The 15,893-nt window shown below is 51.2% G+C and overlaps 10 protein-coding genes across 10 annotated transcripts; 6 read left to right on the top strand and 4 right to left on the bottom strand.

Moving 5' to 3' along the window:
- Nucleotides 1-5: 5 nt before the first annotated feature.
- BKA58DRAFT_230542 (cytidine and deoxycytidylate deaminase zinc-binding domain-containing protein) lies at nt 6-655 on the top strand. Its single transcript, XM_046166475.1, has one exon. It carries the CDS (start codon nt 40-42, stop codon nt 610-612), a length of 573 nt encoding a protein of 190 aa, XP_046022908.1. The 5' UTR covers nt 6-39; the 3' UTR covers nt 613-655.
- On the bottom strand, nt 656-1,610 carry BKA58DRAFT_230541 (uncharacterized protein). The gene is made up of 2 exons (XM_046166474.1): nt 1,513-1,610; nt 656-1,411 (listed from the first exon to the last, which is right to left on the bottom strand). The coding sequence occupies exon 2, from the start codon at nt 1,315-1,317 to the stop codon at nt 700-702; it is 618 nt and encodes a 205-aa protein (XP_046022907.1). The 5' UTR covers nt 1,318-1,411; nt 1,513-1,610; the 3' UTR covers nt 656-699.
- Nucleotides 1,611-2,582: 972 nt separating this feature from the next.
- BKA58DRAFT_413581 (uncharacterized protein) lies at nt 2,583-3,180 on the top strand (the record flags this gene model as incomplete). Its single annotated transcript, XM_046172428.1, has 2 exons — nt 2,583-3,026; nt 3,091-3,180. The coding sequence occupies 2 exons, from the start codon at nt 2,583-2,585 to the stop codon at nt 3,178-3,180; spliced, it is 534 nt and encodes a 177-aa protein (XP_046022906.1).
- Nucleotides 3,181-3,213: 33 nt separating this feature from the next.
- Nucleotides 3,214-4,184, bottom strand: BKA58DRAFT_230536 (uncharacterized protein). Its single transcript, XM_046166473.1, has 2 exons — nt 3,711-4,184; nt 3,214-3,662 (listed from the first exon to the last, which is right to left on the bottom strand). The coding sequence occupies exons 1-2, from the start codon at nt 3,935-3,937 to the stop codon at nt 3,275-3,277; spliced, it is 615 nt and encodes a 204-aa protein (XP_046022905.1). The 5' UTR covers nt 3,938-4,184; the 3' UTR covers nt 3,214-3,274.
- Nucleotides 4,185-4,651: 467 nt separating this feature from the next.
- Nucleotides 4,652-5,631, top strand: BKA58DRAFT_230557 (uncharacterized protein). The gene is made up of 2 exons (XM_046166476.1): nt 4,652-4,835; nt 4,885-5,631. The coding sequence occupies exons 1-2, from the start codon at nt 4,700-4,702 to the stop codon at nt 5,520-5,522; spliced, it is 774 nt and encodes a 257-aa protein (XP_046022904.1). The 5' UTR covers nt 4,652-4,699; the 3' UTR covers nt 5,523-5,631.
- BKA58DRAFT_230533 (heterokaryon incompatibility protein-domain-containing protein) lies at nt 5,482-7,738 on the top strand. Its single transcript, XM_046166472.1, has one exon. The coding sequence runs from the start codon at nt 5,740-5,742 to the stop codon at nt 7,624-7,626; it is 1,887 nt and encodes a 628-aa protein (XP_046022903.1). The 5' UTR covers nt 5,482-5,739; the 3' UTR covers nt 7,627-7,738.
- Nucleotides 7,739-8,593: 855 nt separating this feature from the next.
- On the top strand, nt 8,594-10,306 carry BKA58DRAFT_471887 (uncharacterized protein; the record flags this gene model as incomplete). Its single annotated transcript, XM_046175253.1, has 4 exons — nt 8,594-9,168; nt 9,214-9,913; nt 9,969-10,134; nt 10,186-10,306. The coding sequence occupies 3 exons, from the start codon at nt 8,597-8,599 to the stop codon at nt 10,005-10,007; spliced, it is 1,311 nt and encodes a 436-aa protein (XP_046022902.1). The 3' UTR covers nt 10,008-10,134; nt 10,186-10,306.
- Nucleotides 10,307-10,731: 425 nt separating this feature from the next.
- BKA58DRAFT_404501 (uncharacterized protein) lies at nt 10,732-11,364 on the top strand (the record flags this gene model as incomplete). The annotated part of the gene is made up of 1 exon (XM_046171846.1): nt 10,732-11,364. The coding sequence occupies one exon, from the start codon at nt 10,732-10,734 to the stop codon at nt 11,362-11,364; it is 633 nt and encodes a 210-aa protein (XP_046022901.1).
- Nucleotides 11,365-11,704: 340 nt separating this feature from the next.
- BKA58DRAFT_390554 (NmrA-like family protein) lies at nt 11,705-12,836 on the bottom strand. Its single transcript, XM_046170841.1, has one exon. The coding sequence runs from the start codon at nt 12,706-12,708 to the stop codon at nt 11,767-11,769; it is 942 nt and encodes a 313-aa protein (XP_046022900.1). The 5' UTR covers nt 12,709-12,836; the 3' UTR covers nt 11,705-11,766.
- Nucleotides 12,837-13,017: 181 nt separating this feature from the next.
- On the bottom strand, nt 13,018-14,903 carry BKA58DRAFT_366279 (uncharacterized protein). The gene is made up of 2 exons (XM_046168885.1): nt 13,710-14,903; nt 13,018-13,658 (listed from the first exon to the last, which is right to left on the bottom strand). Exons 1-2 carry the CDS (start codon nt 14,800-14,802, stop codon nt 13,300-13,302), a joined length of 1,452 nt encoding a protein of 483 aa, XP_046022899.1. The 5' UTR covers nt 14,803-14,903; the 3' UTR covers nt 13,018-13,299.
- Nucleotides 14,904-15,893: the final 990 nt, after the last annotated feature.

Raw genomic sequence — 15,893 nt, 5'->3', positions numbered from 1 at the left:
ACGCCAATTACATCACCTTCACTTTCCTCCCTCACCAAAATGCAAGTCGACTACGACACAGGTCCCGTGCGAACATGGGACGGCCCGGTGCCCCCAGCCCAAGGCCCAGACCCCAACGATCACCTCCAATACATGCGCCTGGCTCTTGACCAAGCCCAAGAATCGCCGCCGAAACCCTCGAATTTCCGTGTCGGCGCCCTTCTAGTCGATGCGGATACCGGGAACATCCTTTCGCGCGGCTACACTCTAGAATGCGAAGGAAACACGCATGCAGAGCAATGTTGTCTCTTGAAGCTTGCTCAAGCACACGGCTTGCCTGAGGAAAGAGTTGGCGAAGCATTACCACCCAACACCGTCATCTACACTACCATGGAGCCTTGTAATCTTCGACTCAGTGGTAACCTGCCCTGTGCGGATCGGCTCATCCGTACAAGGGGAAAGGATGGAGGGCAAAAGATTAAGAAGGTGTATCTTGGCGTCAAAGAGCCGGAAAAGTTCGTAGGCGAGAATGAGGGGCGCAAGAAGCTAGAGGAGCACGGTATTGAGTGTGTTCATATTCCGGGGCTGGAAGAAACAATATTGAGTGTTGCTACTGCGGGTCATGAACAGTAGCGGTATCTCGTGTCGCAATGATATCAAAATTACAGAGTCAAATGCTCAAAGAGTCGCGCCTGAGGCGCAACCTATACGCCATTGACTTCAGCTGCTGTGCTGCCTCGGCATATCCGTATAGATGTGTCGCTCCTCTGACCTTAAAACCTCCAACTCTATGTCCTCCGCCTGTGTCCACTTCCACCGATCCCTTGCCTTCCTTCTGCCCGTAATCCTCATCTTGAGTTTCATTTCGTACTTGAACCGATTCCACTGGGTCTTACGAATCTCAGACCGCCTGACTCTGCTTTCGGGTGAATCATCTATCTTCTTGGGAGATTCCGATTGTGTCGCGCTTACAGATGCGTTCTGCGCTACCTCTATGGTCTGCTGATCGGCCGCATCGTATTCGATAGCCATAGGGCTTACCGCTAGTAGTGCGATGAATAGGGACGCGAATCTACTTTCTCGCTTTGTAAGCGGCTCTAGTTTTGAATGTTCTGTAGTTTTTCCCTTGCTTGGGGTCATTGGCACGTCGTCAAACGGGGCGCTCTGCCCCGACGTATGATCACTCTTGGTTTGCGACCTCAACGTAATGGGTGATTCCAATGCGCTGCTCTTGCCATTTTGTAGCCCTATTTGTTCCGAGATATGTCGATTCTCGAGACTTGCCGCTGTCGAAGACCCGGCAGTGACTTCAGGTACTCGTCTGAGGAGTAATGTCATGTTTCGCTTTGCCGCATGGGATGAGGATTCTTCATGAGAAAAGGCAGCTGAATGAGGGCTGATGATAGGACAGACTTGATGATAAGACGTGTAACTAACAGGAATGTAAGATAAAAGAAGAGAACATGAAAGTGCACGCTGGCGGACGGCTCTCATGCCCCAGCAGGCTGTGTCATTCTCACCGACTTTACGCACCTGAGTACTCGCCCATCTCATAAGTCTTTTAAGAGACAGACCACTTTGGCGAATTGTTCCACCAGCTGTCGGGCCAAATGTTATTGGGCTGGCGGTTTCTCATCTCTTGGAATGTGCGACTGAGGATCCCTGTCAACAATGACCCGACGTATTCAGCCCAATCATAAATACAGGGCAGCTTCAGTTTACAGGCAGGAGAAGTTGAGACCATCTTATGTATCACAGAATTTACCTTGTCGACGAGAGACCTTTCTTGTAATGGGCCAAGCAGCGTTGGGTGACCGCGATGCCTAGAAAACTTCAGGATCGGGTCGTAGTCGAGAGCACCAGAATCGATCTATCCTTTGCCGTGTCGTACGCTCTGATAGTGCATATTTCCTCCCACTGGCTTTACCGAAAGCACACCTTGAGAGCCTTCGACGGTTTGCCAGCTTGTGTGTGGCGTTGCGAAAGGATCGTGTTCGTCTATACCTAGGTACCAAGTAGTCGCGATACCTGGACATAGCCCTCGAGGTAGCAACGTCGACGTTCGTCAGCGGGAACAAAGCTTGCTGCAACCTACACGCAATGAGAATAACGAGATCTCCTCATGAAAGCAGAACACACACGAAGTTCAATGTCCACATCTACAACCGGCCCCCGGAACAAACCCATCCCCTACCCCACTAAAGCCCGCGTACCTCAATCCCCGACACGCGAGAAGATCGCCTGGCGCAAATCTCACCTAGGAACACCATTGCGTCATGACTTATCCGCATCGACCAAATGCCATCACCGGGCATCGATGAACATCCAAATTGCGTAACTCGCACCATATTTCACCACATTTCTCATTATGACGCGTGCCAAAAACATGTGGTTGGATAAAGCGCGAATAACAAAACGCCTCGTAGGCAGTACATAGCCACGAATACATACCTATAATAACCCTTCCATACATTCTTGTTCCTCACGGTTTTACAATGTTAACTTCCATCCGCCCATTTGCTACACAAACCTGCAACCAAACACTCCGCACTTTCACCAAATCCACCTTTTCATCCCAGGTATCTAGAATCACAGCCGCAAAAATGTCAACAAATCCCTCAAACCTTAACATCGAGACCAAAGACGTCCAAACCGCCCCGGGCGTCAAGCTCACCGAGCAACAAAACACCATCGTCGGTTCCGTCCTCGACCTCTTCGCCGGCCGCCCCTCGCTGCCCAAACTGCAACTCTGGCGCGACGACGCTACCTTCACAGATCCCATCACCATCGCCGAGGGACGCGAGAAGTACTCCGCGCAATGGTATGGATTGCAGAGTGCGTTTAGCGAGATCGAGAGACTCAATCATCAAGTTAAAGACGCTGGGAACCCGATTTTGATGGACCTGAGGACGAGATATGTTATCAAGGGATTGAATAAGGAGCAGTTGATTCAGAGTGTTGTTGCTATTCATTTGGATGAGCAGGGGAAGATTAAGAAGGTCGAGGATAAGTGGGATGGCAAGTTGCCTGATAGCAGTATTGCTAACGTAAGTGGCATCACATATCTATTGCGTACAAATTGTTTGAATGATCTGCTAACACTTCGTTTAGGCTTTTCGTCACTTGAACGCTGTTACTGTGCCCAAGTTTGTTGGTGTACCAAAGAACGATGAGGAGGATGCGAAGAAGGGAAACCAGTAGTTTTATCGTTGTGTATCGAGTAATCTAGCGCCACGTACAATATCGTACTACGTGAACTCGTAATTCGTAAAGTCATTACAACATCCCTCGTCTCTCATAACGCGCCATTAAACATCCTGCCCAGCGCCAAATGCAGGAACAGCGCAACTGTGCCGGCGCCTACACCTAGCACTTTCAGACTCGGTGCTCCTGCAACGATCAATATTGTGCCACATCCTCCTTGCTCCGCTCTCGGTAGATCGGGCCCGTCCATTGTGATTGTAGCGCAGAAGCCTCCTTGTACCTGGTTCGGGTTGTTGTATACGGTCGTTTGAGGAGGCGGTTGAGCGTACACGACAGCCGTTTGCTGCTGGGGGTATACGGTTACAGTCGTGACTTGTGCGACGTTTACTGCGCCTCCACATTGGTTGCCGCTTGGGCAGCAGCCGATCAATCCGTTGGAGTTGCCAGGCACAGCGCATTCGTAGCCTGACGGACAGCACCTGAGGCATGTCAGCAAGGATTCTGCTACGTTCCAAAGTCCTACTCACCAACTCGGCTGGTTGACATTACTGCAGCTTACTGAAGCCGACGAAGGACACCAGTTTGCGTCTTGCGCTACAACTTGCTGCCCGTCTGGGTTCACGATATACACAGCGCCAGAAAACGGCGCATTGTTCGAAATCTGCTGAGGTACAGCTTCAGGCTTTGCGATCGGTTCCGCGACACAGAATGTCAATGTAGCAGCGACGAGGCTCCATGGCGCAAATGATCTCATCGCGTTGAATATGGCCGAGGCTGTCAGAACAAGAAGCCGGATGCAACGAAGGTTTGCGACAACGAACGTCTAGAAAGCGAAGAAAATGCTGCGGGGTTAGTATGCGACGAAAAGGCACAGCCTCGAAAAGATGAGAGATCAAAATCAGCAGTCGTCGGGCGCATACCGGGCTGCTACCCTGCCCTTAAGTCTGACCGGAATACCTTGGAAGCTCTCATCGAGAGCTCCAAGCTTGCTGCAGGTTGGGCTAGCTCGTCATGGACAGCTTCATGCCGGCTTAGCGGGGAGTCGCACTATTGGTAGCCTCGACGGCACCGAGGTCTAGTTCGCGGTAGAGTGGTCCCACTTGGCTGCTTTTTGCGATAGACCATTGTCGGGCATGATGGCAAAACGGCGGTGTTGAGGTGTGATGGGGCTACAGCTGGCCGGGTGGACCTTGTGAAGGATGCTTGCGGCCCATCCTACAGCGCATTTGCTGGCAGCGGGGCGGAGGGTTAGAGATACAGTTTGTTAGAGTGAAAGCCTTGATTGTTCCCTGCAATGCGACCAAGCCACAGTTCTTGGGAGCGGCTGCATCGGATGGCATCGCGTGGTGAGGTGCAGCATGCAGATAGCTCACGCAAAGCGCCGATCTTCCGATGCGCTCGCATTGGGTTAGAAGCTTGGCGCTCTAGGCCACGTGACAGCGTAGAGCAGTGGTGATGAGGCGCGTCGCGTTCTTGTGTTCTCATCCCACCTTGTGCATCAGCAACACAATATGACATGTCAACGGATCCGCCACCGCGTCCATATCGGCTATACCCCGCCTATTGTTTCAGAGCATCTCCTACATACAATATATGGGTGAAGCTCACTGCTGCAGACGTGCAAGCTCTTCGGTCTGAGAAAGACTTTCAAGGTAGCAGCAGGTGCGACGAGCGCTACTACTGTTGCTGACACGTGAACAGCTCAGCGCATCTACTTCCATCTCAATCACCCTATCCGTTATGTACGCATCGTAGGTGTCGTCGTGGCCATCGATGACATAAACCTCAAGTACACGGCCCTTACCATCGACGACGGAAGCGGCGCAACCATCGAGCTAAAGATCGTACGATTACCTCCCGTCGAGCAGAACCCCGTCGATACATCCTCGAACACGAAGATCGCGAACCTGAACATTGTCAGTCGATTTAGCATCTTCGACGTCGTGGTGGACGGCGAAGCCCTTGACATCGGCACAGTCGTCAAGGCAAAGTGCCTCATATCAGAGTTTAGAGGCGTAAAGCAACTGGACTTGCAGCGCATTTCGGTTGTCAAAACAACGAACGAGGAAGCACAGGCTTGGGCCGAGACCGCTGCGTTCAAGCAGGCAGTCTTGTCGCGACCATGGCGTATCTCATCAGCCGAACACAAGAAGATCAAGCATGCGATCAAGGCGGAAAAGAAGAAGCAACAGGATAACGAACGGCTTCATGCTCAATACGAAGTCAAGAAAGAGGAGCGAAGGCTGGCGAAGGAGGCATTCTTTGCGCAAAGAGAGAAGAAGCTCGAGGCTCGACGGAGGAAAGAGGAGGTGATGCTGAATAACGGTGCCTTAATATAAGTTCGGGATTCATTCCCGTATGAGGGTCTGTCAGTAAGCGAATGGAGCTGGATGAGTGCGGGGTTTTGGTGGCGTAGCACGTAGTTTCAGCTGATCACTTACCATGAGTGTCTCCGTTTTTTCCTTTATCACTACCCTACGCGCGCAAATGTACCAGCTGCAGAAGATCTCGAATCGTTCGGTGTCGCATGCCCCTTAAGAGCTGTTGCACAAGGCCATGGACGATGCCATTGTTTCCCTACGTCAATCTGACGAGCACTCACACAAACCTCCCGGCCAGGCCGAAGGCCTCCACACATCCCTCGACGTGCGTACCACACTCCCGTACGACCGCATAACACAAGATCGCCATATTCGCGTCCTCGACTTAGCTCCGGGTAGCTGGGAAGAGCCTGTAAACTGCTTCTTGAGGACCGTTCACTTAGATGACGATGAGCTTCGCTATGAAGCAATCTCCTACGCTTGGGGCGACCCCAGCGATCGTCAGACCGTCGTTTGCAACGGAAATGTCGTCAGCACTACCCGCAGTCTATTCGAGGCTCTGCAGCGCTTCCGATATGCCGATACCCCTAGAACACTTTGGGCCGATGCGTTATGTATAAATCAGACCGATAACGACGAAAGAACCTCACAGGTGCGGCTTATGGGCTTCATTTATACAAAGGCTGTTCGGGTCCTTGTATGGCTGCAACACGAAGATGACCAAGTGGTCCTTGACTCCCTGAACGCCATATGCCGATATATACTCCGATCAGATGGCTTTGCACGATTCCCGCAAATTCTCAAGCATCAAAAGATCTCGCAGATGCTATACAAATGGCTTGGTATGACGGTAACCAGCGTCGGCGGAGACGATCCGCCAGATATCGATCTTGCCGCGACACACGCTTTGCGTCAGATATGCTCCCCACTGTGGTTTAGCCGCGGATGGGTCGTTCAGGAAGTCGCATTAGGCATCTCAACGTCTGTGTTTTGGGGGCACGCTGAGATCGGCTTTGAATGGTTAGGGGTCGCGGCTTCATGTGGTATTCTATCAGCTTCTCACGATTTTTCTTTCGGCATGCTGCATTGCTATTTTCTTTTCGAATTGTGTCCGCTGTTCAAAACATATGGCCCTCTGCGGAAATCCTGTTTCGCTCTGCTTCGTGCAACCATGCACGTCACTTTCAGTGACCCCAAAGACAGGATCTATGGCCTGCTTGGGCTGAGCACACTTGAGTATGATCCTACGGATGGTCGGTTATTGGTAGATCCCGATTACAGCATTACGACAATGGAATGCCACCGCAGGGTGGCAAGCAAACTACTCCTTGAGTGGCATGAACTCAGAGTGCTTTCCTGGGCTGGACATCGTTCTGAATTTGCCGAAGATTGGCCATCGTGGGTGCCAGATTGGAGCCGTCCACGAATCGTTTCATTCGGGCCCGTGAGTGACCTAGACTGGGCAACTTTTGGGGAGCCGGGTCTCACTCATATATCAGAAACGGTTAATATTGGGAACTATTGTATTGATATCCCAGGTTTCAGGGTTGATACTGTAGATCGGGAAGTCAAGGAGTATTTGAACCTGGGAGATTTTGAGGATATTATTTACGGACCTGCACGCCTACAAGCCATGCTCCGCTCTTTGGCCCACGTATACGATCAACGATATCTTGCCTGTACGTTTGGAAACCGGTTCAGGTATCGCCCTTTGAACTCTGTCCGCATTGCGAACCTTCTGAGCGAATATCACATATTCATAAATAATGATTCTACGCAGAACATGTACCGGCTTGTGCCAGCGGAACTTTACAGAGATGATCATCCTTCTTCATTCGCACCAAGTGCGGATAGGTTCTTCGACCGATGTCGGCGTGATAGACCTGGCCACACCCTTTTCATCACCAGCACGGGGATGCTCGGTCTTGGATCTGAGGCTTTGCTTACCGGCGACGTCGTAGTCGTACTACACGGCACCTCCATACCTTTCGTCCTTCGGCCTGCGGCGGACGGCCTTTGGAGACTCGTAGGAGAGTGCTATCTCTACAATGTCAACGAGGGTCGCGTTCACAGAGAATGGGAAGAGAAAGGCAGCGTGTCGGAGAAGTTCTGTATTTACTGAATCGCCGGTACCGCACGTATTTGCTACTACTGCTCCTTTTACGATTCCGAACCGACCTCATAATCTGAGTATGTAGGTTATCCGATTCTCTCGAGGTGGAACTGTGGTGGTGATCCTTCGAGTGTGCTCTTCGCTACCACAAAACCGCCCACATAGAGCAATAGTAGGCCTCTTCAATTGCATCGACAACATCCAACGTAGCTCTTAACCTTTGGTACAAGAGCTCAAAACATCATCGCACAATTAGAAAATGACACAGCCTCCGAATGCGTTGGCTGAGCTGTGACGCGGAAGGCTCTGGATGATGGAATGGGAGTGAGGTTGCTACATGGTTTGCCACTAAGACTCTCGAAGTCGAAGTTAATAGTAACAGCAGGGATCATCTTTCCCATGCCGAGCACACTTTCGCAAATAGTTGTTGCTTGCGAGATCGCGTCCAATAACAACTATGACTCGACGTCGACCATGCCAAAAGAATCGAACCTCGCTGATTAATACGCTTTCTTACCCACGTCTGCTACAGTCGACTTCTGTTGCTCCGACCGCGCTATCTCATCGCTATACTGCCTATAGAGTGTAGTGCTCGTCCGTACCTGGAGGACTGTTAGTCTGCTCGTTACTTTCATTGTGACTACGGGGGTCAGTGCGGACTTTCGTACATAGGCTATTTCGTAACTGATGCCTGATCTTTACCCCACTGCTGTTGGCTATACGAACCCTCGATCCTGATTTCTAGGCCCCCCTTTTCCCGGTACATACGCACTCAAACGGTCTGCAACTATCTTCTCGCTGCTACTCCCGCAATTATACACATCCCAAGAAGTCGACAGCGACAGCCAGAGTACACGCTATATCCTTCGACGCTCAACCGCTCGACCAACAGACGACTATTCCTCTTACCTTTTCCACAAGCTCATCATTACACCCTACACGACCTTTTTAGCACACTACGCTTCGCTCCACTGACCGGATGTACGGCTTCAGCGACACCATCGACGACAAACTCATCGGTCGCATTTACCGACTCCGCAATGACCCGAGTCGCATGTTCTCCGTCTGCCTATCGCCCCCTCCGTCATCGAAGTTGTACCTTACCTCGGAGCAATATGAGTGGAAAATGAGCGTACTTCCACCGCAGAAGAATGATCAGATGCTCCAAGTCATGAAGAAGACGATCATCGAGCTGAACAAGCAATACATGCTTTTTTGGCGCATCGGTTTGGAAGTCTCGCACTTGACGATGAGCCCTCCTCTGTGGCCCCGTCATTTGGAGGAGTACTCGACGAAGCTGTACGCTTTCAAGGAGAAGGACCGAGAGTTTCCGATGGCAGTTGAGGCAACACTATCTAGAGGCTGTCGCTATTTGACCGCGGATAGCATCCTCGTACGTAAGAAAGACGACATGAACGGACCTAAACCCGGCATGCCGCTAAAGTCGTGGGTTCTCTCGCTGGTCACTCCAAGCGATGGTCTGGGTGAAAATGGGTGGCAGCTCCAGCGGAAGTGGTGGGCTTCGAACGGTCAGAGCTTCCCCATCATGACGTTCCCCGCCGAGATACGCTGTGAAATTTTTTGACACATCTTAAGTGGCAAAATTTACCCTGATGCTAGACGGCATCGGGATTTACAAGGCTTTGTAGTCACTCTGGGATCGAGGTGTAACCGATCGCCGTCCCGGGCAGATCCACCCAACTACGTTGTTCTTCGAGCCAATAAGCAAATACACGAGGAGGCTCTAAAAGCAGCGTGGGAAGGTACAACAAAGCACTTCGCACATTGGATATGGCTAGAAAACGTCGTATATGCACTGAACAGCCCATCAGGCTATTACTGGCTTACGCACGTCCAGCTATGTATGAGCACCAGCAATTGCTATGAGTTTTTGGGAATGCAGGTCGACCCTGTCCTTCGACTGCTGCCCCGGCCATCAAGAGCTTGCATGCTGCAAGACATCCCTACCCTGAAGAATCTCGGAATAGTATTTGGCACACCGTACAGTTACGATAGTAACCCTTGGTTTGGGACTCGCCGGCTTGATGGTCTACCCATAGAGCAGCATCCGTGTCATAAGATCATGGTTGAGTGGGGACTGATCTTCGCCTTTCCATACCTCAAGCACATACCAAACGTGCGGCTTACTGGCTGTATCAAGACTAGCACGAAATTGAAGTGGGAAAACATATTGAGCAACGAATATTACTTGCGGAAGAAAACCTATAAGACACATGGCTACGACCCTGCTATGGAGGCCTACAATCTGCTGGAAGAACAGCGTCCGGTGAGATCGGTAAGTGCGAACCAGGCTGATTTCCTGCGCTCGTTGCACTAACCGACCGCGGTAGACTACCTTTATGCTTGTGCCCCGCCTCGTGCTCTCGTGATCGCCGTCCGCGCGATCTGAAAGGATTTGACCATGACGACTCATATGTGCCGCCACCTCCGCCTCCACCGCCGCCGAAGAAGAGCGCGCCAGTTCGGCCAGGCCAACTCTGGTCAAAGATGTACACAGTATGTCGGCGATATCTCTGATGAGAACAGGTTTTGCTGATATCGTTGTAGACTTCACCTGAAACCACGAAATAACGATCCACTAACCTGGTGTCTCGTCGGCATCTTGTCCCAGTGGAGTGGTAAGACAGTGCATTACGAGTTAGGTGGATTTCCACGCTGCACCATCTCGAATATGGTCGGGCGATGCGTGTTTCTCTCGAAATTTTGATGTTGGTCTGCGTTTCTTAATACATGCTGGGACCACACTAGGTGCGAAATGGGATGAATGGTTGAACAAGACACATTACCTATTGGGCGTGGCGCATGTGCAACCGTACAGATCGCGTTTCATCAGTCTAATGTTCGACCTCTTTAACAAAGCCCTTTCTTGCGTATTCTCTCCGGGTCTCGAAACGTGAGAGTGAACTATCATCATAAGGCTTAAAGCACAAGTTCTGCGAGTTGCCAGTTTGTTTCTCCTGTATTGAACAATCTGCTAGTCTCACGTGACCATTAATTGAAGCTGTGAGTGAGCTTCTATAGCAAGCAGGGGCGGGCTTAAGAGGGGCGTAGATGACCGCAATCTGAGATAACACCACGTCTTCATTCGTCAACATGACCGAAAGAGCCAAGAGACTGACGACAAAGCTGAAGAAAGAATTTGGCAGTATACCAGAAAGGGAAGCTGAGTTCACACAGACCTGTCTCCAAGCAGGCGATTCGGAGTGGGACGTTACTTGGAAGTATCATCTGACGGTCCACGACTACAACAAGAATCGTCCGCTTGCTCGCGTGCTACATCGTATATGCAAAGAAGAAATCGGAGAATGCCAAGAAATCACGGAAGAAATGATCTGGAAGTGGCTTGCATTGGACACCTGGACTGATCTCCAAGTAAAAGCAAAATACCAACAGGAGTTCGATAAGGCGCAACCCGGAGTACGTCGAGCGAAGAAATTACTGGCCGAGATGAGACGCGATCTAGGCGATTGTCATATGGTCGGCGAGCTAAAGATACTCGGCTACGTCAAACTCAACTTGACAGAGAAGTTTATCAGGACAAAGTACAGGGGTTACATCGAGCGAGCAAAGGCCATAAGGCGAGCGGAAGCCTTACAGTACCGTCTAGGCGACGAGGTGTCTCGCGAACTGAATGTGTCAGTCTCTGAGCTACTGGTGCATTTCAACAACAATCTCGAGGACGATGACATCGTGGATGACTATAAGAGTAAGGCACGGGAGTCTTAAGGCAAAATTGCAGCGACGGAGGACTGGTGGACTGCTGTCATGGATGACCCATGTTGTCCAGAAAGTGAAAACGCGGTCTAATTAAGCCTGGTGTACTGTTGTCGAAGTGAATAGCGCGAAACCCTTGTTTTATTGATTAAGAGAAATCCACATATACCCTGATCGGGCTAGTGGCCGTTGTGCGTTACTGTCGCAATCAATTCGCGCCGATGCAGAACTGTTTGGGGCATCTTCCGACTTTCATCTGGCGCTCTTGACCGGTGGAACAGTAAGCGAGTTACTGCGTGTCACGAGCATTACGACAAGTCACAAGGTGGTCAAAAACGATGATGAATATGTACAGAGCATTTTGGGATAGTGTAGTAGTAATGCTAATTCATTTGAGTCTGATTGCCACATCTTTTACTCCAATAACATCGCCATAACATCAGCAGGCGTTCGCTTTGGCGCTGCAAGCTCCAGTACCTCCTTGCTTGTCGTATCTGCCTTTGCCTCGCCATTCCACGCTGAGTCCGGAGCACGCTTGATAGAACCTATCACATTCTTTGCCTGGTTCGACGCAGCAACCATATCGTCCACAAACGATAGATCCTTGAACTGCACGTCCTCAACCTTGGTACCAATATGCTTCTCAACCATTGCGACAATTTCATCGCCCGTGATATCTTCCGGGCCATTGAGGACATATCTGCGCTTGTTGTGCGCAGAAATGTCATCCTGAATCAAGAGATGCGCAGCAAAGACGCCGACGTCACGGGGATCAATAACGCCGACCGGCCCCTCAGCGCTCGCCATTATGCGTAATGTGTGTTGCTTTCCGCCATTACGAACGGTTTTGATCAGTTCAGCAGCGGGGGCAAGCCAGAAGGTTGTGAACACGTTTGGCTGCAGTGATGTCCAGTGCATGTTCTCAAAGCCTGGCGAGTCGAGCATGGCTTCGATGGCCCAGTGCGTCCGGGGATAATAAGCAGGGCAGTCTGGGCGCACATTCGCGGCTGTTGTGGAGATGCGCACGACGTACTTGACGCCAGCCGTGAGAGCTGCAAGGTGGAACGTCGATTCTTCGGCGAATTGGTTGGGCTCATTGTGTGAAGCTATGAAAGCGCGGGCGACATTGTGTTCGCGTAGCCACTCAGCGGTGATCTCGACCCAGGTGTATTCGATGATCTCGACGTGGGGAAATTTGGAGAGTGCCTTTGCCACGGAGCTGTTCGAAGATCGTGTGATCGCGAGGATGCGATAATTGGAGAACGTCTTGCTGGATTTAATGAGGTTCGAGAGGGTCTCAACAACACTGCGGCCAGTGTTACCTGTGGCGCCGACGACTAAGAATGAAGAAGCCATGGTGAGGGCGTTGAAAATAAAGATGATTGAATTCGAGGGGGTTGTTCTAGGGTAGGCTGATGATGCATCTTAATCGATCGAGGTACCTACGTTTTGTACAAAGCTGCGGAGTGTCGACGACTCCGAAGTGTCACTAGTTGCGGAGTGCAACCAGCTGTTGAGCGCTGCGCTACATCACGCATCCGTATTTTGTCCGAAGATTAACCAATCAGCTAAGCGCGGTGTAGAAGCCGTTAGCATGATGTGGCGGGCGCTAGAAGAAGATGCACAGCTCGCGCAACGACCATCCAACATTGAAGAAAAGAAACGCGGGCATGTCAGGAGCAGAACAGCAGCACTTGCGGGTAATCTGTTAGCTGCTGAATCTTGCAAAATGTAGAAACCAAAAACTCATTAGTACTACTCAACGAGGAGATGAACGATTACACACATCGTTCAAACTCCCCAATAACATTGCGCCATCTGGTGCGCGCTTATGTAACAGTACGAAAAGACAAAGGCCATATCAGGTACTCTCAGGCTACTGTCTCCCATACACTTGGAAGGCAATTGCTGCGCTGAACGACCTGATGTCTTTCCGGAACCTTCCACCTACTCTTCCTCTTCCTCGTCGCTATAGTTCTCGTCAACCTCAATCTGACGAGCAACATGAGTCAACTCAACAATCGTAGTCTGCTCGACTGCAGTCTGTTCGACGAGAGTACCTTGGGCGGACTCAGCTGCGGACTCTTTGAGCGCAGCAAAGACGAGCTGATCTTCGGCATCATCGTAGTCTTCCTCCCTCATCTCTTCGGATTGCTCAGCATCATCGCCTTCAAGTATCACTGATGAGGAATCATCATCACCATAGGCGCCGGCTAGGGTCAGGAGATCCTCCTCGTCCTTGTCAAACGTGGGCTGACCGGCAAATGGACGAACCCCATCGGTCTTCGATTTCTTAGCCGACCGCTCTTGCTCTCCAGAGTCTTCCGAAGCACGGCGCTTGCGAACCAGAGGACTACCGAAAGCTTCTTCACTATCAGAATCCTCCACAGCAGCCTGCGGCTTCCTCTTCTTTGACGGCTTCTTCTTGGCTGGCTTCTTGGGCTTATGGTCGTCATCATCCTCTCCATTGCCGTCGTGGATGTTGTCGTACTCCTTCAGTAGAGCCTTGTCAGGCAGCCCAAATGCGGCCTCCAAGCGCCCCGACGCTTCGAGTGCCTTGGCTTCAGGTGAAGGGTCGCCGCGCCATCTCACATTCGGTGGTGCTTCGCCACGGTCGTAGCATGGCTTGTACGATGTGTACTGGTAGCGAGTGCTCTCTACTGTCCGACCAGAAGAGAGTTCTCCGAAAGCAGTGGCTTCCCTGTGCTCTTTGCCCTTGAAGCGATCATTGTGAAGCTCAGTCAAATCCCAAATGGATGCGTCAGAATTGTCCCGGAGCAGGGAAGCCAGATACTCTCGCTCGATTTTCGACCACGGTGGATCCATGGTTATGCGATCAATAGCCTGGTAACGGCGGTCGTTAAGAGCCTTGACAGTTTGCTTGTTGTTCCAGTCTTTTGGTACGTTGTTATAACAATAGACAACCGGGTCTTTCTTGTAGGATGTGAAATCGTTCTTATCTGTCAACCGCATGTCTATGAGCGGGACGGCAAGTAAGTTTTCTTGGTCCTTATCCTGAGGCAGCTGATCAACGTTATCCGGCTCAACCTGGTAGTTGTGCTTCGTGTGTCGAGAACCGCGCTTGTATCGGAAGCCACGAATCTCCCACAAGGGGGGGTCAGTCTGACCCATGCTCTCGCGAGCGGAAGGTTGTTTAGCACTGGGCCGAGGATCACCTGGCACAGGCTTTGCACCCCAGAACCCGCTCCATTCGGACTTTGGAGGAATGACTATACTGTGGGTGTAGGGGTCGAAGCCTTCTCCGACAGGTGGCTTCTTTGCTTTGGCCTTTGACTTCGTAGCGGCGGGCTTCTTGGGTGTTACGGTTTTCTTGGGCTTCTTCGGGGTATCAGCTTTTGCGCTCTTCTTGATGTTCGCGGTAGGAGTGACCTCTTCTGATTCTGATGCGTCCTCATCTGTAGGCAGTTCTTCCTGCTCCTCGACTTGCATAGCAGCATCAGAGGCACTGAATCCGTGGTTTGCGCTTGCAGGCGTCGCTTCGGGACTGACAGTCTCCTTCGCTTTCTTCGGCTTTTTGGGGGTCACACTCTGCTTAAGCTTCGGATCGGCGGGGGGCTTGACCATGTTGGGATGAGACAGCGGCGTATCGATGTATTGGGTTGTGCAAGGTGGTCGAATAGTTGTATCGAGAGGACAGATAGGTTCGAAGAGCAATTGGATGGGGTCGCGTGTAGAGTTATTGAGTCGGTTTGTATAGGGAAATGCAGAAGCCTTGCTTTGTGGGGTGAGAACGGTGTACTGGTAGAGAGTTGACGCGCGTCTTAATTTGGAAGACATATTTGCAGTGGGAGATGAAGCGCAATAAGTAGGAGGACGGGGCGCGGCCATTGCAAGGCCACTCGTGAAAGATCGTTCCGGGGCGCGAGGAGGGCGCTTTGACATCTAAATCGCACAGTGTAGAAATATGTCTTGCGCGTTTGGCGTCCTTTGAAAGTGAACGAAAGTTGTGCGCGGATTAACAAAGCCAGCAACAGTGTAAAGCAAGCCAACCCGACAATGTCCCAGGCGGACAAAGACGACAGGGTACGATGATATTCCCCTCGCGCGCGCGCTCAGCTAGGCCCTTCTATCGACGTCTTTCGAACGATGTGGTCATCTCGCTCACTTCTCTTCACTACGTGATAGGGTACAATTTGCGCGCAAGATAACTTCTCAGCCAAATACATGTGACTGGCCTGAGAGTGCCTGACGCGTAATGCCAAATACGGATGTGACCATGTGAAAGCTCATGGCTTAGCGGTGCCTGCGACATCGCATTGCTGGGGCAACGCGTGTGAATGTTCGCCGCTCTGCGGCTGCACGAGGAGAATATTGCGCGCATCTTTCACGACATGAGGCTCTCGATATACCACAACCAATCGTTACAGGTCCTGGTAAAAATTGTTGCGGCCGGGTGTCAGAGTAGTTGTCTGGATCAACGAAATGCATGGTAGAAAAGTGGCTGATAAATCTCGAGATCTCCCTTTCTGCTTCCTCACGAAAGCAACGATCATTGAACTTTACCTACGTCTCGCAGCGAA

Source organism: Alternaria rosae, assembly GCF_020736505.1.
Source record: "Alternaria rosae strain MPI-PUGE-AT-0040 chromosome Unknown BKA58scaffold_8, whole genome shotgun sequence".
In the NCBI taxonomy this organism is placed as follows: domain Eukaryota; kingdom Fungi; phylum Ascomycota; class Dothideomycetes; order Pleosporales; family Pleosporaceae; genus Alternaria; species Alternaria rosae.
This window is presented reverse-complemented; position numbering and strand designations above follow the sequence as displayed.

What these genes read in the sequence shown, in the direction of transcription:
- BKA58DRAFT_230542 (XM_046166475.1), top strand. Translation starts at nt 40, where the DNA reads ATGCAAGTCGACTACGACACAGGTCCCGTGCGAACATGGGACGGCCCG.
- BKA58DRAFT_230541 (XM_046166474.1), bottom strand. Translation starts at nt 1,317, where the DNA reads ATGACATTACTCCTCAGACGAGTACCTGAAGTCACTGCCGGGTCTTCG.
- BKA58DRAFT_230536 (XM_046166473.1), bottom strand. Translation starts at nt 3,937, where the DNA reads ATGAGATCATTTGCGCCATGGAGCCTCGTCGCTGCTACATTGACATTC. An exon ending in AATGTCAACCAGCCGAGTTG is followed by an intron (nt 3,663 to 3,710) that starts GTGAGTAGGACT and finishes GACATGCCTCAG; the next exon opens with GTGCTGTCCGTCAGGCTACG.
- BKA58DRAFT_230557 (XM_046166476.1), top strand. Translation starts at nt 4,700, where the DNA reads ATGTCAACGGATCCGCCACCGCGTCCATATCGGCTATACCCCGCCTAT. An exon ending in GTCTGAGAAAGACTTTCAAG is followed by an intron (nt 4,836 to 4,884) that starts GTAGCAGCAGGT and finishes ACACGTGAACAG; the next exon opens with CTCAGCGCATCTACTTCCAT.
- BKA58DRAFT_230533 (XM_046166472.1), top strand. Translation starts at nt 5,740, where the DNA reads ATGGACGATGCCATTGTTTCCCTACGTCAATCTGACGAGCACTCACAC.
- BKA58DRAFT_390554 (XM_046170841.1), bottom strand. Translation starts at nt 12,708, where the DNA reads ATGGCTTCTTCATTCTTAGTCGTCGGCGCCACAGGTAACACTGGCCGC.
- BKA58DRAFT_366279 (XM_046168885.1), bottom strand. Translation starts at nt 14,802, where the DNA reads ATGCAAGTCGAGGAGCAGGAAGAACTGCCTACAGATGAGGACGCATCA. An exon ending in TGATAGTGAAGAAGCTTTCG is followed by an intron (nt 13,659 to 13,709) that starts GTAGTCCTCTGG and finishes CTGGAGAGCAAG; the next exon opens with AGCGGTCGGCTAAGAAATCG.